General features: G+C 39.6%; 1 protein-coding gene across 3 annotated transcripts in view; it reads left to right on the top strand.

Moving 5' to 3' along the window:
* Positions 1-24,651, top strand: part of RBPMS (RNA binding protein with multiple splicing) — a 261,429-nt gene that overhangs the window by 157,778 nt on the left and 79,000 nt on the right. For all 3 annotated transcript variants that reach the window (XM_006884131.1, XM_006884130.1, XM_006884129.1), the window contains exon 5: positions 12,594-12,744. In XM_006884131.1, the coding sequence (XP_006884193.1) occupies positions 12,594-12,744 (151 nt within the window). The remainder of the gene's footprint in view (positions 1-12,593; positions 12,745-24,651) is intronic.

The following is a 24,651-nucleotide window of genomic DNA, read 5'->3' as shown; positions in this document are numbered from 1 at the left end:
CTCCTGAGATATACATCATTGGAAACCCAATATGGAGGATCAGCTAAGAGTCAGTTATAATTTGATGGCAGTGAGTTTGAGGTGCTTTTGTTTTTCATCTTTTAGTTACTTTTATTAATTGAGTTCGTTCTTCCTTCCTTCTGGATACATCTCATGTGCCAACCACTTTTATAGAAATTTGCTTTATTGATTTAGCTCTCACTGCTTGCTAATTTCTAGTAATAAATCACATCTCAACCTACTCCCCAGCCCATCTATATTTACTATTCGATTTCTTGCATGTTGGAGGGTGGTAATCACCACCTTTAAAATGAAAATCAGTAAATAACCAAAACATTACAATTGAGATTTAATGGTAGGATAGGCCCACATTGGACCGCAGATAGATGATCTACTGTGGGGGGGGTTCTGATCCTTGGAGGGTCTAAGAGCAGGTTGTGAAGCGGCTTTGAAGATTTACTGTTATCTTAGTGCTTGAGATCTGAGGGTGCATATTACGACTCCAATCCTCCAGAGGATCTGGGATTTAAACATAGGAACCAAGACAAGCAGGAGTGGTGGTGAGATTGAAAGAAGATCTAAGTATTGAGATTAGATCATAGTCAGAGATCAGTAGAAAATTTGACCTTGACTCGAGCTCCTTTCCTCAGGTTCTTCTTGTTTCTTGCACATAAAATAGGGCTCTCCTTGACCTCATATGTGAAAATTATATGATTCTTATTTCTGAGGGAAACCTGAGCAAATTATTTACAAAAGATTATTATTCTAAAATATGATACATAGATCTTACTGTGCTGTGTTTATAGTTTCTGGTGACACATTTTCATTCTATTTATACAGAAGCAAAATGAGTTGACCCCTATAACTGAATAAAATAAACAAACAAACAAAAATCTCTCCTGGCAAGCTCTGGTAGCCTAGTGGCAAGAAGCTGCACTGCAATCCCAGAGGTGAGCAGTTCAAATCCACCAGATGCTGTGCTGGAGAAGGAGGGACAATCTCCTCCTGTACCAGTCAGATCCGATTTGACAGTACACACACACACACAAATAATAATAATTTTTTAAAAATTCTCTCTTTTGGTGTAGATGCCTAATTTGATGGGGTTTCAGGAACCTTACTTGATTTAAAGCATTGATAGGTTTTTCAGGTGGGGTTGGACATGGAGATAGGACAAAAAATAATTTATTAGAATCTTCCATGGTAGTTTTAAGTAAAAGTTCAATCTTGTGAAATTGCTACTACTTATCTATTTTGTTTTATTTTTAAAAAATTAACATTTCTGGTTTAGTATATATTCCTCAGATCCCCTCTGTCTGAATTTATTTGAAATTCTAGGTGATTCTACTAGAAAATTACCTTCGCCCTTACAGAAGTAAGCGAACACTAGTGGGTTACTGGATAAGGAATTGCACTTCAAACACAAAGAGAAGTAGTTCAGCTTAGCCCACTATTCACAGGAAAAGACAGGCTATCTCCTTCTGTGCCATTTACAGCCTCTGAAAACTCTATTAGAGTGTGAACTGTGAGTCAGTGCTGACTGAATGGCAGTGAACAACAACTTAAATAAGTAAACTTTATGTGGCAAGAGTACCAGAGGCAAGCATAGCACATTGGCAGAGGCCTGAGTGGTAGGTGGTATATAAATAATGGAGAAGCAGTTTCCTTTGGTTCACCTTAATAGACCAGTTTTCTTAAACATTAGAATTGGTGCATATTAATATTACACAAAGACTTGGTCTTTTCATGGCTAAGCTCAGGCTAAGAACTTTACTGATACTTAGTAGTATTTATTATAGCTCTTTCATCTCTATTATCGTTACTCCTCTCTCCACTTTTAATAATTTCCAACATATTAAATACATTCAATAATTTATTAATTTTAATGAAAGTTTACAGAGACTTAGGGTTTCTAGTCATTCATTCTTGCACTTTTCTCCCTGTCCATCCCCTCCCCCGTTCACTCTTCTCCTTGAAAAGAAAAATTCTTTCATTGTTATGCAGTCCCTCGCCCCAAGTCCACTCCACTCTGCAGCCTTCACTTTGGACTCCTGTCATGACAAGAATACCCATTCATATATCCCTTTTAAAGAGTTCTCTCCCTCATCTGTTTCAATGCAATATACATCATTCCTCCCCTCCATTTCTGTCTTCCCTCAACCCTCATGTCAGTCCCATTTTAAATATAATTTTAAATAAATTATAATAATAACTTTTTGTTAGTTAAAAGTTCCAAATCCAGAAGTCACAGCAGGCTGATAAGTATTATTAAAGCTCTGGTAATAAAATGTACTAATAGTCATAAATGGGTTCACAGAGAGGTTAATGGAGCAGCATCAGCTTTTAAAATGGTAAAGACTTTTACATGTTATGTATATATAAATAGGCAAGTAGGTAAAGTAAAATATAATACCAAGATGGAGAGAAACTCCCAGTGAATATAAACAAACTGTATTTAAAATGTGTAATACAGCCACACTGAAGGGAAACATGCTAATTTAACCTAAAGAATTCTTGAATAAACCAAATCAAGTAATATATTTTTAGACTCAAAACAAAAAGAACTGTAAATATTTTGAAGACTAGTTGTTAGGTTTGTTCTACAGTGGTATTAAGAATTCTGTGTAAATGGATAGGAACTATGAATGTGAACTCATGAGTTTTAATATATATTCATAGAAGTAGAGAAATAGATATGGATTTAAGAGCAGGGCGTGTATGCACAAATCTGACACAGTCTGAGCACCAAATTAATAAGTGATAGTAACGAGTATGTGCCATAGAGGAATTAAGCTGAAAACCCAAAACTATACTGATTTGTATGAATTTTTAGGAGAGAAAGGAAAGCTCTTCCAAAATACTCACTAGGAGAAGAAAAAATAGTAACAGTGAAAAAAGTCGACAAGGATCAAAGTTAGTATCAATAGCAATAGACAAAAATGACATTATATTCCTAATGGGATATACTGGCGCAACATCTTTTTTTCTTTGATATTCCTGCCCAATGTACAATTTAATCTGGTGAAGATGAAAAAAGAATAAGATAACTACAATGTGAGGGACATTCTCCAGAATAAATAGCCTGTACTCTTCAAAAATGCCAAGGGCATAGAAGCTATTCCAGATTAAAGAAAACTAAAAAGATGATAACTGAATGCTGTATAAGCCTGGGTTTGATCTTGGATCAGGAGAGCTAAGAGATGCCTTTGATTTTAGGAAATGAAATGGAAGTAAGTGTCGTTTTAAAGGGGCATCATGCTTAAACCGTTTCGGAAAATAATTACATACTTTACACATCCACATACACAAACATACATAAAGGGAAGGAAATGTGACCATTTGAAATCTATCTTGGAGGAAGTGTAACCAGAGTACTACTCAGAGGCAAGGATGGTGAAACTTGTTTTCACGTACTTTGAGCATGTCTGCAAGAGGGGCCACTCCTTGTAAAAAGGAAATAGAGGAAGACCCTCAAGGAGCTAGATTGACACAGTAATTGTAACAATGGTGGCAGAGATGGTGAGGATGACCTAGGATAGGTATGGGTCCCATCTACTGCTCAGAGGTTTGCTATGAGTCCTAATCAACTCAGCAGCACCTAGTGCCACTACCAGCAACAACCATGTGAAAAAGCTAAAAGTTGTTGTTAGTGGTGTCATGTGCCCTTCAATTGGAGCCAACTCCAAGCTGATCCTCCAGTGGGATTTCAGAGGCTGCACATCACCTGGGAGGAGATTGCCCATCTTTCTCCGCAGTGCAGTAGCTAATAGATTCATACCACATGCCTTTGCATTTCCAGTGCTGTTCTTTACCCGCTAGGTCACTGGAGTTTCCTGAGTAAAGAGTATATAGGAATTATTGTATTCCTGCAACTTCTCTGTACATATGTAATTATTTCAGATATTATGTTTTTAAAAAGGTATTGTTCATTCCACTCTAGGTACCTTCATTTTCAGTATCCTTCCACTGAAGGTTCAGATATCAAGAGAAAAGATATTTGGTTAGTTTAGGTAGTATCTGCCCTTTATTAGTTAGCCATGGAAGAAGAACAGCAGAATATCCTGGCTGATTTCTACCTACATACTCTTTCCTGGTTGCTGTAATTGTTTCATATGTAGACAATTCCAGTCTCTTCTCCATTGAGTCCAGCTTTCTCCCACTGTAGAATCAACTCAAATTGAGTTTCTTAAATAGAGTTCATGACAGGCAGCATCATCTGGAAATTGGTCAGAAATGTAGATTCTTTGTTCCCACATCAAAACAACTGAATCAGAATATCTGGGGATGGGGCCTGTCATCTCCGTTCAACCAGCCCCTCCAGGTAACATGGCTATACCAGGTAGAACACATCTACTGTAATATGTACTCAGCTTTTAATAGCTCCTCTGCACAGTCCACAGTTCTTTCCTAAGGCACAACAGGTCTGTCGTGACCTCACTGCCATCTGCTTGTCCAGACATATCTCCCCCTGCTCACCCTCCGTACACACCCTTCCCCACATCCTGTCACACAGAACTTTGCTGAGCCCTTTCCTGGATTGTCACCTGGTGAACTTGTGCTCTTCCACTGCTTCCTCTGTGACGTAGTCCCTGGCTCATCAGGCCCTTTCTGGCCCAACTATGCTTCCCATGGTGCCCTTAGCACTTTGTTTATCCCCTTGTACTCCAGTCACCCTTCACCTGCACTTCTCTCCAACCCGAATATGGGCTCTGAGAACCTGAAGGTGAGGACTTCATCTCATTCATGTTTACACCCCTGACATTTAACAAAACTATGTGTCCATTAAAATGTTTTGTTTTATTATGAAAACTTGAAACAAATAAAAAGTAAGAGTTCAACATAATGAGTATCCCTTGATCTATTACCAGAATTTGACAACATTTTATCACAGTTATCTTATTTGTTGTTAGGTTTTCACTAGATAAATTAAATTCATGATGTGACATTTTGTGTCTATATAAATGTTATATTCAGTATGAAAAACTAAAGATACTTTTCTTATGTTACAATAATATAACAAATTTTATATCTATCCATCCCTGGGCAGCACAGTTACACCATAGACTGTAGCTGAAACGCGGACTCCACCCAGGATGCTTTGGCCTGGGGATCTGCTTCTGAAAGGTCACATCTTTGAAAAATCCCCAAAAGCATTCTTCTCTGCACACATTGGACTCCTGTGAGTCGGGCCCAGTTGATACGCAACTAACAACAGCAACCATCCTAAAGTTTTTGTCAATCCAAATAAAACTGACACCATTTCCTAAATTACTATATATGGTAACATAATGAAAAGCCTTGGTACCAGCAGTCAATAAATCCAAGACTAGTTGCACTGGGAAAATCCGCCATCAAGGACCTCTCTAAGGTGCAAGGACATCAGTTAAAAGACTAATTAGCTCCTGATCTAGGCCGTGGTATTTCCAGTTACTTCCTGTAAAACTGATAGTTGCACAGTGACTAATGATGACAGAAGAAGAATTAATTCCTTTGCTTGTAATGTCAGAGAAGAGTACTGAATACCCTACAGACCACCAAGAGAACAAATATGTCTTGAAGAAAGTGAAACCAGGGTGCTCTTTAAATGCACAGATGGTGAAATTTCATCTCACATACTTTGGGCTTCTTGTTAGGAGAGGTCAGTCCTTGGAGGAAGACATCATACTTTGAAAGGTTGGATGTCAGTGTAGGAGAGGAAGATGGATTGACACAATGACTGCATCTGCAGGCTCGAGTATTTCAGAGATGGTGAGAATAGCAGAGGGAAGGGCAAGGCTCAGGTCTGTTGTTGATAGGGTTTCTGGGAGTTATGGTCGGCTCAATGGCACTTCACCAACAATATTATCAAATCTATATTCAACTTTCTTCGTTCCTTTTCCAGAAGGTCTTTTACACCAACTGGTTGGTTCCGTTTAAGGACCATATGCTGAATATGTGGCCTCTTACATTTTTCAGTCATCCCAGATAGCCAGGTTTTTTTTCTTTTTGTTATTCAGTGAATAAAGTACTAACCATTATTTACCTTCACTTATATGGGGTAATACTGATTCAATACCAGTGGCACTTATGAAGAAAAGTTGGAATTATACTGTGCTTTTGTGTCCACAATAACCCGATCTCATCTCTTATGATCCAGCATCATGCATCACCAGCCAGTGTACTTATGAAGCCAATATCACAAAAGACAGAAAGCTTAAGGTCTGGGTTTTACAGCACGTTTCCCAATTAGTGTCTCCGTTTTTTTTCTCCAGAAAGTTATCAGAAGAGCTATAATTTATATAAACTACCATATTGATAAACTTGAGGTTTTGATATTTGTTAATTTCTTTTCACCTTACCCATTTCCATATGTTTGGTTATGTGCTAGTTTTCCTCTTGTCTTTGTAGGGCTCGCCTTTGATATAGTTTATTGCTTTTGCAATAAAATGACATTTTAAGGACTTTGCAGGCTGACTGAGAACCCTCATGGTATAGTGAAAATTAAGCACTGAGCTGCAAACCAAAAGGTAGATAGTTCGAATTCACCAGCACCTGTGTTGGAGAAAGAAGCATCTACTTCTGTAAAGATGTGCAGATTTGAAGATCTTAAAGACATGCGTCCTCATCTTGATGCTGCCAATTGGCCCAGTGGTGAGAATCTTTGTCTTCTTGACATTGAGCCTCAATCCATATTAGAGGCTGCAGTCCTTGACCTTCTGCAGCAAGCGCTTCAGGTCCTCCTGAGTTTCAGCAAGCATGGTCTGTCCTGTAGGGTTGTTCTGCATGCAATCAACTGACCTCAACAGCAGTGAGCGTAAGTTGCTTCTGAGACAGTGATGGTTCAGTGGTAGAATTCTCTTCTATGCAGGATTGCTAGATTTTCTTTCCAGCCAGTGTACCTCCTCCACCACCACCACCACCACCCATTTGTTACTGGGGACTTGTGGTCACCTCTGGTACCTCCTCCACCACCACCACCACCCATTTGTTACTGGGGACTTGTGGTCACCTCTGATGCTGATCATATTTTGTTAAAGCTTCCAAACCCTGATGAACTAAGAAAGTCAGCCAGTGACGTCTACAAATCTCAGTGCTTCAATCTGCAGTCTGTCATGAGAATGGTATAGACCAGGCAGTGTTTTATGCTTTGTATGTTGTCAGAAAGAGGAGGAAAAAAATTAATGTTTTCAACAGAGGTTTGTTTTTAAGTGCCATTGAGTCAAGTATGACTCATAGCAACCCCATGGACAACAGACCTGAACCCTATCCTATCCTGTGTCAACTTCACAATATCTGACACACTCAAGCCCATTGTTGCAGTCATGGTGTTCCATCTGGTTGAGGGTCTTCCTCTTCTTTGTTGTCCCCCACCTTTCCAAGAATGATGTCTTTACCCTAGAAACATGCCTAAAGTGTACAAGCCAGAGCTTCAACATCTTTGCCTTCAAGGAGCACTCTGGCTGCACATTCTTCAAGACATACCTGTTTGTTCTTTTGGCAGTCCATGGGACCTTTAGCGCTTTTCTCCAACAGCTTTATTAAAGGCATCAATTTTTCTTCTATCATCCTTAAACATTGTCCAGCTCTCAGCAGCATAGCAAGTGATTGAAAAGTCCATAGTCTCTGTAAGGCACACCTTAGTACCCAAACTAACATCATTGCTCCTTGGTAATTTGGAGAGGTTCTTAACTACAGATTTTCCCAGTGCATTGTCTCCTGATCTCCTGACTGCTGGTACCAAGTGTATGGATTCTGGATCCAACTAAGATGAAGTTGTTGACAATTTCAACCTTTTCTTCATCTATCATGATGTTACCTATCAGTCCAGTGGTGAGAATTTTTGTTTTCTTGACATTGACTTGCAACCCATATTGAAGGCTCTAGTCCTTGATCTCCAAGGATTGCTTCAAGTCCTCCTCCTCACTTTGAGTGAGCAAAGTTGTGTCATGCGTTATCTGCATACTGAAAATTAATTGATGAGTCTTCCTCCAGTCTTAATGCCACGTTCTTCTTCATAGAGTCCAACTTCTCAAATAATTACCTCAAAATACAGATTCAGTATGTATGGAGAAAGGATACAAGCCTCACACACATCTTTCTTAACTCTAAACTTGTAGTGGTCCCTTGCTCTTTTTGGATGTACAGAGGTTAGGAATTAATAACTGATTTTCCTCGATTTTAGAGCATTACAGTGTAGAAATAGTTTTCATTTTTCCTTAAGAGTCTCTAATGGCTTACTGTATAAAGTGTAGCTATTTGTTGTAAAGTGGTAGGGATTAGATATCAGAAATTTTGGAGATACTTGGAGTGGCAGGCATTGCAATGGTTCGTTGAATAGAAATGTGTCTGACATGAGTCCCTTGAAGGGAGAAAGTGGGACCAAGGTTGTAGCTGATGGGGAATGGACTACAGTTTTGGAGAATAAGAAGGTTTGCCTGTCTCAGGCCACAGGGCACAATTCAGAAAGGAATAAATGCCATGAGGGTGTTTTTGACATGAAACCTCTATGGCTCCGCATGGAAAACTGTGAGCATAGCACATGGACTTGAAACTGGCCCAGGATCCTCTAGAGTACTTAGAATAAAGAAGAACAAAGAGAAATCCATTTCTTTGAATTGTCTTTGCCAGGAATATTGGATATGCTATGGACTGTCCAAAGAACAAACTAATCTATCTTAGAAGAGCAGAGAGTGCTCCTCAGAAGCTAGAATGATGAGACTTTGTCTCATGTCCTTTGAGTAAGTTATAGAAGAAAGGACCCAGTAGTCCCTATAGAACAACATTTTGCTTAGTAAAGGGTCTGCAAAGAAGAGGAAAACTCTCTATGAGATGGATTGACGTGGTGACTACAACAGTGGGGTCAGGTACAGCAGTGTGTGTGAAGGCTCACACAGATTTGTTCTGATACTACTAACCTGGGTTATTGTGTGTCAAAACTGACTTGATGGCATTTAGCAACAAAGGAAGCATCATTTGTTAACTATGTCTGTGTTGGTTATCTAATGCTGCTATAACAGAGATAACTTACAGCAGATGGCTTTATTTTTTCTCTTCGTTGAAGAGGTTTAAGTCCAAATTCAGGGTGCATTATAAGGGAAAGTCCATGTTTCCTTCAACATCTGTAGGCCTGGCATTCCCTGGATACCTCCACTTACTCTGACCTTCCTGCTGTCAAGAAGTTGAATTTTGTTGCGCTTGGGGCCTGGATCCAAAAAGACAAACTGCACTGCTGGTGCTTACTTCTTGGTAGCAGCACTAAGGGTCCCCCTTTCTGTTTAGTTCCTTTCCTTTTTATCTCACTAGAGATAGTAAAGGCCACATGCTAGTGAAACTCCTCTTATATTTTTTACCCAATTAGGGCTGTATGGATTTAAGGAGTATTTCATTTAATCCCTAATCCTCCTACAACTATTTGGTCTAACAGATCATGTGGAATAATCCACATTATATCATCGTATATGTGTATTTTGGGGGAACACAGTTGAGTTTGTACCCAGATAAGGGAGTTCAGTATCTGAACTCAGATCAGCTGTCACCATAGCAGTCAGATGATGTTCTTGGAACTCTTTATTCTCAGATTAATATCATAATGACATTAAAACTTCCCTTTCATATATATATATAGAGAGAGAGAGAGAGAGAGAGAGAGAGAACACTAAGTACTAATATTTGGAAGATAAAGTTTTTCGATTCATTTTAGGATAAGTTTGGGTGAACTACAGACGAGAGGAAAAAGTTGATTTTGAAAAGCACAGATTTCAATTCCTTTGACTTGGCAGTAATTTTATCCTGACAGCATTTAATGTGAAGTCACTGTGCCCAGAAAATAATCTTATTAGGCTTTAATTAAAAGCACAGGGTTTTGTGTATGTGTATTTCAATGTCTTCTTATCTTTCTCCTTTTTATATTTTTTTCTCTTCTACCTCTTCACTTTTAAGTTCTCCTTTCTACCTTCATCTGTCTCCTCTTCATCATCCTTTAATGTTTTAGAATGTTTTGAGCTTGGCTAATCCCTATGGATGGAAAGTTAGCTGAGCAGGATATTGATTACCAAATATGGTATCGCTGCTAAAGATGTTAGAGGAATGTGGCTTGTATTCTAAGCCTCCGGCCTCTGAATAAGCTGCCAAACAAATTAGGTCATTTAAAGGATGCTGGAACTTTGATTTGGAACACTATGGTGGTGTTATTTTTGCTCTGATGGGGTGGAGCATGAGAATGGGGGCAGGGAGTAGGGGATTCAGCGTGTTTTAGGATGTGAGCCACCAGCCCAGGTTGTGCAAGAGGCAAGTACTCTGTGCAGATCCTCAGCTGACTCCAGAATACCACTGTGAGAGCTGAGACAGAGAATTCCTTTATTTCAGGCTGGAGCCTCCAGAGGTCTCCAGACAAGTCCTAAGATGCTCTGCTTATGCTCAGCCCGGTGGCCTGTGCTAGAGTGCTCAGGGAGACGTGGGCTCTGGGTATATAAGTAAGTGTCTTAAAGGAAGGTTGGTTGAGTTGAATACCTGGGACGACGACCAAATGGAGTCTTAGGGTTTGCTCTGACTACAGAAGTCCATACACCAGTTGTCATTTGACAACCAGAGATTATATTTGTTTCAGCAGAGCCAAGGTTTTCAGGTCCATATTTGGAAATATGTTTTCTCTTGTAATGAATTAGCTTAGATAGGATGAAACGCTCTTAAGTGGAAGTGAATAGAAGCAAATAGAAGTGAATAGAAGCAAATGCAAAAGAATCAGCCTTTTCTTGTTTACCTTTGTTGCAAGACAATACTGGTTTATTTAGGGGGTTAATAAAAAATAGACTAGGAAAAGGAAAAATTTGTTTTGTCTTTTCTGTTTGTGTGTTTTGGTTTTTTAATCTTTCATAAAACTAACTCCCTCTTTTCACTTTTTTACATTAATTAGGATTCTTTTCACCTATTTAACCGTTTGTTTCCCCCACCCCCCTTGCCACCTTTTTCCCTCAACAAATGTGAAAATGTGAAGAGATTCTAATCACACTGCATGTCTTTGGGGCAGGGCCCAGCCCTCAAGTGCAGCCCTCCCAGGACCTTTTCCTTCCTCCCCCTCCTCTCATTTCCTCTCATCGTCTTTGCCTTCCAGTCTCAGGGTCTTCATATCTTTGGTGCCAAGAATGTAGTTTAGAGTCCTTGGCCTAGAGAGTCCGAAATTCTCACTCATTTCTTACAGAAATTGCCCTTATTTTTCCTAGAGCTAATCAAGAAGAGGGAAAAGGGGCTCTGGGTTTCACAGACTCCGCTTTATGCGCAGGACATCAGCCAGGCTTTCTTTATTCTTGTACTCTGCTGAGATGTGTAGTTAGTCCTATGGGGATCCAGAATCCATGGCTTTAAACATGGCTAGCCAGAGGTTCTTTATGACGTGTGAATGCAACATTTTTTAATGGGAGGGTTCCTAGGTAGGCTTCTCTTGCATTTATTGTGTTTGTAATTTTTAAGCCATGTTTTGTTTTAGGCCTACTCTAATAACAGGCACAAGAGTAACTGAAATTATGATCTTCTATAGAGGATCAGAGAGAGAGAGGAAGACCCTCAAGATGGTTTGACACAGTGACTGTAACAATGGGCTAGACCTTGTCAGAGATGGTGAAGGTGGCATAGGGTAGGGCAAGGTTAAGAGCTGTTGTTCATAGGGTCTCTGAGTTACAGTCGTCTCAATAACAATATTCTCAGTTTGTTCTCCCAATAAGTACTACTCAACAAGTAATAACCTCAGTTACCTCAGAACAATTAGCTGATACAATCTTTTATCTTTCTTATAGCGAATAAGGCAACTATAAACAACCACAATCAACATCAACGTGTTAAGACATTCATGTTTTATAAAGATTTGTAAGCCCTCTGGAATCACCTGATGCTAGTTATAGTAAAATCCTAAATTAGTATAATTCCAGTCTTCTGATTAACACATAATACTTACATCACCTTAATGGGAATTTACCAGGTAAAAAAGGTTGGAAAATTTTCTCTCCATTTACTGGTGATGTCACTAAGGCATATAGAAGAATTAGATTATTTGAAACTTAAGTGGAAACTACTGGTCGGAGCTGAGGCCCTTGAAGAGGTTAGACTTTCCAGCACACAAATAGAAATTGTCCATGTGCTGCATGGGTCACAGAGCTGTATCCGTGATTTTACATTCATTCTTTCGTTCTGCATGGTAACCATTAATTGAAATTTTACATAACACTAGGAGCAATTGGCTCAGCATAGGACAGGGTTCAGAGATACTGTACATAAGGTTGCTGTGAGTTGCAAGCAACTTGATGGCATATAACAACAACAACACCACAAAAGGAATTTGCAGGTCCAAATGTTAAAACTTGAATGGAAAAAACTTTATCCTTGAAGCAAAGGGAAAAATCATCTAACTAGATTTTTCAGTTAAGTGAGCAAACCCTTCTGACTGTATTATGGTCACATTGTTTGACAGGTCTCTCTGTCTCCTGAGTACGTAGTGAGAGTGTGTGCCCTTGCTGACCTCCTTTCCATAGAGGCCAGCATTTACTGGTGTGTTTATTTTGTCACCATTCCGGTTTGACTCTAAGGAAATGAAAACATCTTCCATTTGTTCTTTATTTCCAAAGGGCATCCGCTTCGATCCTGAAATCCCGCAAACACTACGACTAGAGTTTGCTAAGGCAAACACGAAGATGGCCAAGAACAAACTAGTAGGGACTCCAAACCCCAGTACTCCTCTGCCCAACACTGTACCTCAGTTCATTGCCAGAGAGCCATGTAAGTTGATCTACTTTTTATTTGGGAGGATGGCGTGGGATGAATGAATAAATAAGAAGGATTCATGTATTGCATGTGAAATTGCACCATGGAACACAGAACTAGCTGAGTCTCACTTTTCCTTTTTCTGTGAAGAGTCTGCCTATCCTTGCTGCTTGAACTCTAAGTCTTATTGGTCCTTGGGCAGAACTTCATTTCATGTGCTTTAGATCTCCTTAACCCTGTGGTCTTATTCAACCCTACTTACACTAAAGCGTTAACCCATCTTTAATTCTCCATCCTTAGACATGCTGGTCCTCAGCTTTCTGTTTATGCCATTTGTTCAAGGACAGAAGTGATATTGAAAGTGAAAGAAGCCAATCTTAAGAAGTTGATTCTCATTTTGAGGACAGTTTACTCATGTCTCTTAAGAAGAAAAGTAAACACACACAAAGAATTTGTGTATTGGCACAATCAATTTTAATAAACTAATGTAGGTAATGCTTTAAGGAAATTTGGGGCTTCTTGTGTAAATTCATTTGAGAGAAACATCGACTATGTGCTAAGCAAACCCCCAGTGAGCTTATTCCCTTAAATATCCGGACTACGATTTATGCTTTGATTGGCTAACTTGAAAAGGTTGCCTTCATTTTCTTTCTCAAGTTCCATCAGTGGCAGAAGTGAAGCATTGAGACAGGACTTACCCTCTCCTTTCAGTGTGGAGTTGTAGGTGATTTACTATGGCAGGATATGCCACGAAGCCCAGGTGGCTTGCTGTTTTTTTGGAATATGTCTCTCCTTTCTTTCTTGATCTTTTTTCCACAACACATATCCTCCTTCCTCCTTCCCGTGACAATACGGTTCAAGTCTTATTGAAATCAAAGGACACATAGGTTTCTTTGTTTCTCCAATGACACGCACATGTTACACACGCCCATGTTTGTTGAAGTTACAGTCGTTCTGTAACTTGGACTTGAGAAAGTTGCTGCTTGTCAGTGAATACTTAGAAATAAGAAAATAGTCTCTCCCAAGTGTTCTAAACTAAATGTTTCCATGAGGCCAGAAAGCCATGGAAAACTATTTTTCTCTCCCGTGTCCTAAGTAAACGTAAAACTTGTTTTATTTGAGGGGGAAATCTAAACAAAGGGTTCATCTTTTGGTATGTGTTTAGTATAAGATGATGTAGAGACATTCACATAATTCTGTATCCTTACAGCATCTGTCTTATTGCTTTGCATTTTGTATATACTTAATAAATATTTATTATGGTAAATGGATGGCTACGTAAGTGGAGAGTCTAATTTGGCTATTTGCAAAGTTAATCCAATTATATACCTCTTCATTACTCAATGAAATTTCTTTTCTTGATCAAGGCATCAGAAATAAAGTACGTACAGGATACACGATTTTGAAAAGATAAACCTGGAGTAATGCTTGGCTTTCCTAGTGAATTTGCCTTCCTCAGATCTCAGTGTACTTTGAAACGATTAATTCAGACAGGAAATGTAATACTTAATCTTTCCAGTTCTTGGCAGAATGTTCTTCTTTCAGGGAACTAAAAATCTTTCTGAATCTGCCCCAACAGCCTTGTGAAATAGGTAGCTGGGGGAAGTGGCAGCTGGTTTCTAACAGGGTACACGAAAGCAGCAGAGAGGTACAATCTGGTTGCCCCGCCCCCTGCCCTGACTCCACAGCAGAGCTCAGGACACTGCTTGGACCCACCCTGTCCACCTCTCTTCCCTGTATGCGAAACAACAGCTCAGAAATGATCAGATAGTCTCCATGACAGGGTCAAAACTTATTAGGCTGTTTGTAACAAAACAAATTGGAAGTTAAAATAAAGAAAAAATTTCAGCCAGCCAGCAATGTATTCTTGAGATAATAAAAATTAGCATGTGATCTCTTAATATAGCTCCTTTTTACAGCACAGGAACCTTGCTGTGCAGCAGCTCCCCCATGACTCAGTCAGACTTGTCATCCATTGCATTTCCCTGTAGGAGAGAGCCTTCCTGTCACTCTCACAGAGAGCTGGCTTTCTGGAAGCACACTGCCGTGTAGATCACTAGCAAGGCTCTGGACTGACAGGTCTTGTGCTCTTCATTGCTTATAAAGGCAGTCAGCATAGCTGTCTGTGAGTTGTGGACTGTGACAGAATCGTCGAGCTTCATGTTTGGAAAATCCCGAAGGTTTGCCTATTTTCTCTTCCTCCACGGAAATTGGCCTTCTTTGTTGAACCCATGAGAAGATTGGCATTTATTATAAAGGAACACTTTTTTATAATGTTTTTATTATTTTTTTGGTGGTAGCTGAAAGCCAACATTGCTATCATTAAAGAAACCATGTTCTAGGATTCAATTCTGTAACACACATTTATTTTGATGCTCAGTAAATAACTATTGAATTTAAATGACCAGCTACTGTCTTTGACCTGGGAACAGAAAACTTGGCCCTACTATAGGACATAGAAGGGTCTTTGAGCTTTGTCCTGACTGATGCTGAACTTGCCCTGTGCCCAGCATCACAGTGAGAAAACCAGGTATTCTGAGTAGATAGATAGTGGACTGCAGCGGAGAGACTTGGCCTTGGACTTGACAGTGTGGGTGAGGGATTTGGTTCTCCCAGTGAAAAACTTTATGGCCCTACAAAAAGCATTTAACCTTTTTGTACTTCTGTTCCTCCAACTATAAAAGGGATTAATAACTTCTTTATATGGTTGTTAGAGAGTTGAATAAAATCACAGTGTTCTACTGAGGATTGAAATGGGTGTAATGTACACAGAGTACTAGGTATATATAACATACACTCCTAATGTTAGCCTTTGGATTCCTTTTTGTAATAGTCAAACATTAGTTATCTGATACACCATCACTGTCTGACTGTAGTCAATTGTCTTTGCAGATTGGTAGGAAGGATGAGTGACAGTCAAAATCCCAGGAAAGTCTAATATACTTCCCTAACTGAATTTTTCTAATTTTTTACAAATTTTATTATTTTGTGTCTTTACTGTCAAATTGAATCTGACTGGTACAGGAGGAGATTGCCCCTCCTCCAGCAGAGCATCTGGTGGATTTGAACCACGTACCTCTGGGATTGCAGTGAGCCTAACTGAATTTTTATTGATAGGATCATTCATTTGAGTTTCTCTTACCTAAGACTTTGTATTATACAGGTTTAAATGTTGAGTGACAAAATTATATATTGTAAAGATTGGTGAAAAAAACCTCAATGGAGAAAGCTGGACTTAACCATGTGTAATGTATATCAACATCTCCTAGGTTTTACATTTACTTGTACAAGAAGATAGTATCTGTAATGAAAGAACACCACTTTAGAGATGAAAAGACTTGGGTTATAATCCCAGACTAGTCATGTATCTCTGAGCTTTCTTTTCCTTACCTATAAAATGGTGAAACTTTGTGCATCAGTTTTCTCTTTTGATTTTCAAAATCTGTAATATACAGTTGAGAAACTGAAGCCTAGAAAAGTCTGTAACTTTTGTGAGGTTATACAGTGATCTGAGTGACAGAGTCTGGGTTTAGATTCTTTCTGGTTTTTTGTTTTGTTTTTTACTGTGATTGAGTTCTTTTCTTGGTCTAGTTCCTTTGGTCTGTTACCTTTTCCCCCTCATCCCGTGAGAGGTGACCTGTTCTCATCTCTTCAAGAGTGCTTTTCTCTCCTTCCTGCTTTTAACTGTCTTTTTGTCAATACTTCACTAATGAACCTCTTAGTCTTGAGAACCTCTTAGAACCTTAACAAAGTGCTTTTTCACGTATTAAACTTCTTTTCCTGCCTAGCTCACTGCTGCACTCACTCACTTATCTTACTGTGGTCACCCTGGTGCCATCCTCAAGAGTCTGTCTAGCATACCCCAAGGGCGGTGAAGAGATTCTGGGGGCCAACATCTCTAGCACGTGTCATTTTGAGGGTCATGCAGGATCTACACTCTTCAAATCACATAGCCAAGTATAGCATGTGGTCATGCTTCCTTCAGGATTGGTATGTACACTTCAGTCTTCCTTTTCATTGCTTTATTGTTGTTCAGATATTGTTGTTCAGATATCTTTCCAACAGGAAAATATACAACTATATTTGATGATCACTCTTACAATTTTAGGCATCAAAGAGTTCATAGAAGAATGTAGTCTGTAGGTGCTATAAAGAGTGAATAAAATTTTGGGGTTCCAGTTTTAAGTTCTATGCTCTTTGGCTTATTTATTTGAGAGAGCTCCTGGAGGGAGCTCTGGTAGCTTAATGATAAGGAGTTGTGCTTTTCAATCCAAAGGTATGTGGTTTGGATCCACCAGCTGCTGCTCCATATCAGAAAGTTGGGCAGTCTCTTCTGCATTTTTACTACCTTTGAAAATCTGGTACTCGGTCAACTATGAGTCAATATGACTTGATGATATTCAGCAATAACAAGAGTTATTTAGCCTTTCTGTGTCTCAATTTTCCTATCTATAAAAAGATACCTTCCACTTGGAATATGAGACTCCACTTAGTTGATATATATAAACATTTGGAAGAGAGTCAGTAAAATTATTTTGTGTGAAACAACGTATGTTATGTGTGCCTTTTTTCTTAGTAATAGTAAATCCTAAGGGAGCTCCTACGGCCTAGTTGTGTGAACCCAAAGGTATAAAGTTCAAATCCACTAGCTGCTCCATTAGAGAAAGACAGACAGCCCCCTTTTGTGCTATTAACTGCCTTTGAAAACCCGCTTGAGGGTCATCTGTGGGTTGGTTCCATCTTAATGGTGCTCAACAGCAGTAAGACTTCTGTATTTTCATTTCTATTATTGTTAGGTGGTACTGAGTCAGTTGCTACACACAGTGACTTCGTTGTGCAGAATAGGGGTTTTAAGTCTGACTTCTGAAGCACATCTCTCTGCATTCCCCCCAAGGTACTTCTGGGTCAAGTCAAACTGCCACCTTTTCAGCTGGTAGTTGAGCACTTTACATTTGTATCACCCAGGGACTTGCTTACTCATCATTTGGGACTGAGAAAAATACATGTATTCTTTTTTTCTTTCTTTCTTTTTAATGAATTATTCTTAATTCCTTTCCATTCATTCACAATTCCCCCCAAGTGTAAAGGGAGGTACTTTTCTTAAGATATCTTTTACTGTTTCTGAGGTACTAGAACATGGATGGATAGTCTTCTTTGTAGTTTACAGCCTCTGAAAACCCACTAGAGGGTCATCTATAAGTCAGTTTCAACTTGATGGCACATAACACTAACAACATTAACACACAATAAAATGCACGTGTTCAAAGTGGCTGATTTGATCGGTTTGGTTATGATAAGTATAGAATATAATTGAATAGGTACACGTGAGTTATTGACACTATTGGAAGTTCACCTTGTTATAATAGTGATTATTGTTGTTAGGTGCCATCAAGTTGAGTATAACTCATAGCGACCCTGTGAACACCAGATCTGAATCCTGTCTTATCCACATTCAGAATGTTTTTCAGGTGATACAGACCTTGCAGCACTGCTGATTCCTCTGTTGCAGCCCCAGGGATTCAAGTTCTGTGAGTCTTAGCAAGGACTCAATCACTATAATTTTAAAAGTTTTTCAGGTGCTTCTAGTGTCAGTCAAGTTTGAAAATTCCTAATAGAGCACAGAATTTGAAAGTTAAATTTGCCTTCCTAGTCCGACAGTATTCTTTCTGTCCACTCCTCCCCATCCCCCAGAAACAAAAGCATGCTTTATTAAATTGATACTCTTAAATACCTGGTGAGCACATAACCTTTTGGTGAATAATCAAACCACTTCCTTGTTTGCTTGCCACGCTGCTGGAATTTCCCATTTATCCCTTACTGACTAGCACTGTCTGAAAGTAAATTGTAGTCTTATATCCAAAGAGATCCTGTGAAAGTTCAGGAAAGTTTGTAAAGCACCTAGCAAGTGCTCCCCTACAGACAACGTACACCATATACTTAACCTTCACTTGTGTGAGATGAAGGACATCCAGAGCCTGACTAAAGCTCTCTCTGTCCATGGCAGCAGTGCGTAGCTCTTCCCACTGGAAAAACTGGGTGTCTTTCTAGTTCCCATCCAAAAATAAGCAGGAGCACCATTCAGTAGTATGCAGGGGTGTCTGTGTAGCCTCCACACCATTATCACCCCCGTTCAGAAAGTCTAGTTCAGAGGAAGACCTGATCAGATTACTTCTTCTCTAGCAAGAGGAGGGGTGACAGCAAAAGACAGAAAGTACAGGTGCTCTGCAAGTTTGAAAGCAAGACTCTATACCCGGGAAAATCAACATCCTTCGATTTTTGTGTTTTATTCTTTATATGGCACATAACTTTCTTTTTGTCTGTTAATAATTTGCTTTTTAGAAGATAGAAAATCTATCATCTAAAGATACTTTGGGCACATTAGGAGGGGTCAGTCTCTGGAGAAGGACACCATGCTTAGAAAGGGTGAGGGCGACCAAAGAGAGGAAGCCCCTCAACAAGACCGATTGACGCGGTGACTGTAACAGTGCACGGACGCACATCCAAGGCTGTGGGGATGGTGCACAGCCAGGCGGGACTTGGTTCTGTTGTGATAGGGTCGCTGTCAATCAGAGCACCTAACAACAAAGATAATTAACATTTTATTGTATGATTTTCCATGCTTCTTAACATGTGTATAACGAAAAAAAAAGTACCTTTGCTTTCAGAGTGTGAAATCATTTTACTATCTTCTTTATCTTTGGGACAAAGTTCTTATTAAGTAAGCTGACAGGGTATAAAGTAATATCTGTGTTCTCACAGTTCTTCAGCTCAGTTTCGTTGTGATACCTATGCTGCTGCTGTCCTGTGTGGCATAGATCTCTTATTTGCATTGGAGTAAGAAGGCAGTGGTGGTAGGTGTGCCCTCTGTTCTGTATCTCTTCTTTAATGTCTCATGTCTCCACTGTGCCTGACCAGCCAGTGGGCTGCTTGTGTTCTGGTGGTGAGCTAGAGGATTTTTTTTATTTACCAAATGGGTGGAAGGACAAGAAACAAACATTTCTTGAGTAACTACTGTATAACCTTAGACCTATAAGGAAAATAGTTTTTAAAATATGCTAAGCAAATAATTTGAGAACTTGAACCATATGAAAAAGAACCTGGCATCAGGTTCATCAACAGCCTGCAGAATGTGAAGAAGACTAGAAGTAGTTGCTGAAGAAAGATCGAAAACCACAACCTTCTACTGATATGCGTGCCTTACACCTCAGTACCAAGAAAGCAAAAAAACTTCATATCTTAATCAATAGTTAACTTAGTGGTAGATGGAGAAAAGATTGGCATGGATCCACAGTCGACATTTTAAAAATCAGAAAATCACAAGACGTGTTGGATTGGGCAAATCTGCTGTCAGGGACTTAAAGTACTAAAAAGCAAGGATATCAGCTCAAAAATTAAGGCACATCTAACTCAACCAGTGATATTTTCAGTTGCTTTGTATCTATGTGAAAGTTGGATAATACACAAGCAGACAGTGAAGACTGAGGAAGAAATGATGCATATGAATTGTGGTATTGGCAAAGAGTATTGAACTTTCACAAGCTCAAACCAGTCTGACCTGGAAGAAGTGCCTTAGAGGCAAGGATATTGAAATTTCATCTCACTTACTGAGAGCATGTTGTCAGAAGGTGATGATGTTGTCGTTGTTGTTGTTGTTGTTGTTATGTGCTGGCAAGTTGCCTGTGACTCATATCGACCCTATGTACAACAGCCCTAAACGCTGCTCTATCCTGTGCCAATTTTATTTTCTCTGACACATCTACCCCATTACCCCAGTCACTGAATCAATCCATCTCATCATGGGTCTTCCTTGCCTGCACTGTCCCTCCACCCTCCCAAGCATGACGTCCCTCTCCAAGAACTAGTCCCTCCTTGAAACGTGTCCAAAGTATGTCAGACGAAGCTTCAGAATCCTTGCCTCCAAGGAGAAGCCTGACTTGACTCTCTCAAGGATGAACCTGTTCGTTTTTTAGCAGTCCATGCTATATTCAATACTGCAGCACCACAGCTCAAAGGCATCAATTCTCCTTTTATCTTCCTTAGTCATTGTCCAGCTCTCTGACACATAGCAAATGATTTGAAAGACCATGGCCTGTGTCGGGTGCACCTTAGTCACCAGACTGGCATCGTTGCTCTTCAGTACTTTGGAGAGGTCTCTGACAGCAGACTTTGCCAATGCAATTCATCTTTTCATTTCCTGGCTGCTGGTGCGAAGACTGTTAATTGTGGAGCCAAGCAAACTACAGCTGTTAGCAAGCTCCATTTCTTCAGCATCGATCATGATGCTGCCACTTGTCTCAGTGATGAGAATTTTTTTTTTTTTAATATTGAGCTTCAATACATATTGAAAGCTGCAGTTCTTGACCTTCTGCAGCAAGTGCTCAGGTTCTCCATTTCAGCAAGCAGGGTTGTGTCATCTGCATAACGCAGATTGTTGATGAGGCATCCTCCAATTCTGATGCCACATTTCAGGAGGTAATAGTCCTTGGAAAAAGTCCTCATGCTTGAGAAAGTTGTGGGTTTGCAAAAGGAAAAAAATCCCTCACAAGGTGGATTGTCACAATGACTACAATATTGAGCCTGAGCCATGGCAGTTTGTGATGCTGGCAGAGAATAGGGACTTTCAGTCTGTTCCTAGGATCACCACATCAGACTCAGCTAGATAGCACTTACCACAACAACATGATATTCATTTTATAGTTAAGTTACTGAGACAGAGTCCGAATAACTTGCCCAAGGTCATATTGCTCATTTCGGACCTAAAACTCATTGCAGACCTAAAACTCATTGCAGTTCCCATTGCCCCAAACTGCCTACTTTATTCTCTATTTTTGTGTGGTGCTGTAACCTTTTTTCCCCTATAACTTTTATAAAGAGCATTTTTTAAAGGTGTTTCATGTCCATTCATGCATGTGAAGATGCCCTAGTTAAAGTCATTAGAGGGCTGCGTATGATAAAGTAGGCAACAACTTAGTAAAAAGTATCTAATTTCAGAATAATTCTCTCTAATGGTTATTACTCTCTCTAACGTGAGTAGCCTGGGTCTCTCTAACGTGAGTAGCCTGGGTGCTTCTTAGAGACAAGGGTGGTGAAACTTGGCTCTCCATCTGGGATGGTTTATTGGGTTTGAATACAGTATATGAGTGTACTGTATTTACCATTTCTTACCGAATGAGCATCTTTCCATCCAGGCCAGTATCCTCAGAGCATTATTTTTATAGACTTTTTGAGTGCCTGGAGGCAGTGAAGACTTCAGCTGTCAGATTAAATTAAGGATTGGAGAGAATGGAGGTTGTTGAGCATGGCAGCAGCTCCAAACTGTCTCCATCAATTGTAGGAAACAGCAGCAGGTAACGGAAGAGAACACCATGAAAGTCTCTTTAATGGAGAAGAGCAAGTTGAGTAATGGTATTTAAGAAGGCACTTGCCTTTGATTATTTTCTTTTTCTTGGAATACAATAAACTGGAAAGTACTTTTGCAAGGTCTGCTGGGGTAACCAGTACTGCAGTGTGGCACTTCCCTCTCCCCCTGATTTCCTGTGGATTGGCACAGTGACTGCGCGAAGGGGTTTCAGCAGGTTGGAGATATAGTGAGGATGGAGCAGGATTGAAGGGCATGGTTCAGATCTGTTATCGATAAAGTCTCTAGGAGTTAAATTAGACCTACAGCAAAACAACAGTTAAATCTGCTAATTTAAGCCAGTTAATTTATATCATTATTTGATAAATAGCCTGTCCTTGAAACAGATGAGAGAGAGAATTGTTTAAAAGGGATATATGATTAGGTATTATTGTCATGACAGGAGTCCAGAACGAAGGCTTTATAGTGGAGGTGGACTTGGATGGAGGGACTGTATAACAATGAAAGACTTTTTCTTGGGGAGCTCTGGTGGCCTAGTGGCAGGCAAGAAGCTGCACTGCAATCCCAGAGGCACACGGTTCGAATCCACCAGATGCTCTGCCGAGGAAGGAGGGGCAATCTCCTCCTGTACCACTCAGATCTGATTTGACGGTACACACACACACCACACACAAATAATAATAAAAAAAAGAAATAATTTTTCTTTTACTTTTCAAAGAGAAGAGCAAACTGGAGGGGAGGCATTGGCAGGGAGAAAAGTGCAACAATGAATAAATGGAAATACAAAATCTCTGTAAATTTTCATTAAAATTAATAATAATAATAATTTTTTTAAAAAACAATGTTGAGGAGGAGCAAGAAAACTGCAAGAAGTGTTAATGACATGGAATGACCCAATAGCCCTTCTACATTGGACTCAGTCATACCCAAAAATCATGAGGCTGATGCGGGACTAGGCAGTGATTTTTTTTTTTTTTAATAGAAACAGAAACCATATGAAAAATATTTATTCTCTGACTTTTAAAAAAAAAAACCCTGGACTAACCTTCCACAGTTTCTTATATGAAAGAAGACCCACTAACACTCCCCACCAAGAAAAGAAAAAGTTCTTTCATTGTTTTATACTCATTCCCCCTCCCCACCCCGACCACTTTACTATGCAGTTCTTATTCTGGATTCTTGTCATACCAATAATACCTAATCATGTATTCATTTTATACAGTTCTCTCCCTTGTCTGTTTCAATGCCATGTGCATTATTTATCCCCTCTTTTCTTCGTTTCCCCCAAACCCCCATGTCAGTCCTATTTTATTTTATCTTATTTTATTACCACTGTTATTATGCAGTATTTGTCTTTTTGTGACTGAGATATTTGACTCAGCGTAATGTCCTCCAGGGTCACCCATTTTGTTTAGTATTGCATAAGTTCTTTGTTTTTGAGTACTACATAATATTCCATTGTGTGAATATACCACAGCTTCTTTATCCATTCGTTTGTTGATGAACACTTGGTTTGTTTCCAACTCTTTGCTATTGTGAACAAAGCAGCAATAAATACGAATGTGCATACATCAGCTCGGGTGGCAGTTCTGGTTTCTTTAGGGTGTATTTCCGGTAGTGCAATTTCTGGGTCAAATAGTATTCTGCTCCAGGACTGTTGTTTTGTGACTAATCTGTATGAGAAACAGAACATTTGGGAGTCTGGGCTTTATGAGGAGGAATGTGGCATGAGGATTGAAGGAGTACTCATCAACAACCTGCGGTATGCACAGCCTTGCTTGCCAAAACTGAGGAGGTTCTGAAGCATTTGCTGCAAAAGGTCAAGGACTGTAATCTTCAATATGGATTGAAGTTCACCATCAAAAAGACAAAGATTCTCACCACTGGACCAATTGGCAGCACCATGATGGAGAGGTTGTTAACGGTTTTAGATTGCTCCAACACCAGCAGTCAGGAAATGAAAAGACAACTTGTGTTAGGAAAGTCTACTGTTAGGGATCTCTCCAAAGTGTTTAAGAGTAATAATGTCAGTCTAGGAACTAAGGTATCCCTGATACAGGCCATAGTCGTTGTAATTACTTCCTATGTATCAGAAAGCTGGACAATGACTAAGGATGACAGAAAAACTTATGCCTTTGAGTTGTGCTGGAGAAGAGTATTGAACATACCATGGACCTCCAACAAAACGAACAGGTCTGTGTTGCAGAGGGAGAAATGAAATTTCTCCTTCGAGGCAAGGATTTTGAAGTTCTGTCTCACATACTTAAGGCACGTGGCCTAGAAGGACCAGTCCTTGAAGAAGGATATCATGCTTGGAAGGGTGGAGGGACAATGCAAGAGAGGAAGACCCCGGATGAGATGGACTGACACAGCAGCTAAGGTCATAGGGGTAGATGTATCAGAGTCAGTGAGACTGGATAAGAAGAGTTCAAAACTGTTGTACATAGGGTTGCTATGAGTCATGAGTGACTCAGTGGCATATAACAATTATGTATCTGAGAGCTAGACAATGAATAAGAATGACAGAAGAGAAATTGATGCCTTTGATTTGTGATATTGGAGAA

The sequence above is a fragment of the Elephantulus edwardii genome, unplaced genomic scaffold, assembly GCF_000299155.1.
Source record: "Elephantulus edwardii isolate Elephantulus edwardi_28Jun2011 unplaced genomic scaffold, EleEdw1.0 scaffold00031, whole genome shotgun sequence".
Lineage (NCBI taxonomy): Eukaryota > Metazoa > Chordata > Mammalia > Macroscelidea > Macroscelididae > Elephantulus > Elephantulus edwardii.
The sequence above is the reverse complement of the archived record's forward strand: the minus strand, read 5'-3'. Positions and strand labels throughout refer to the sequence as shown.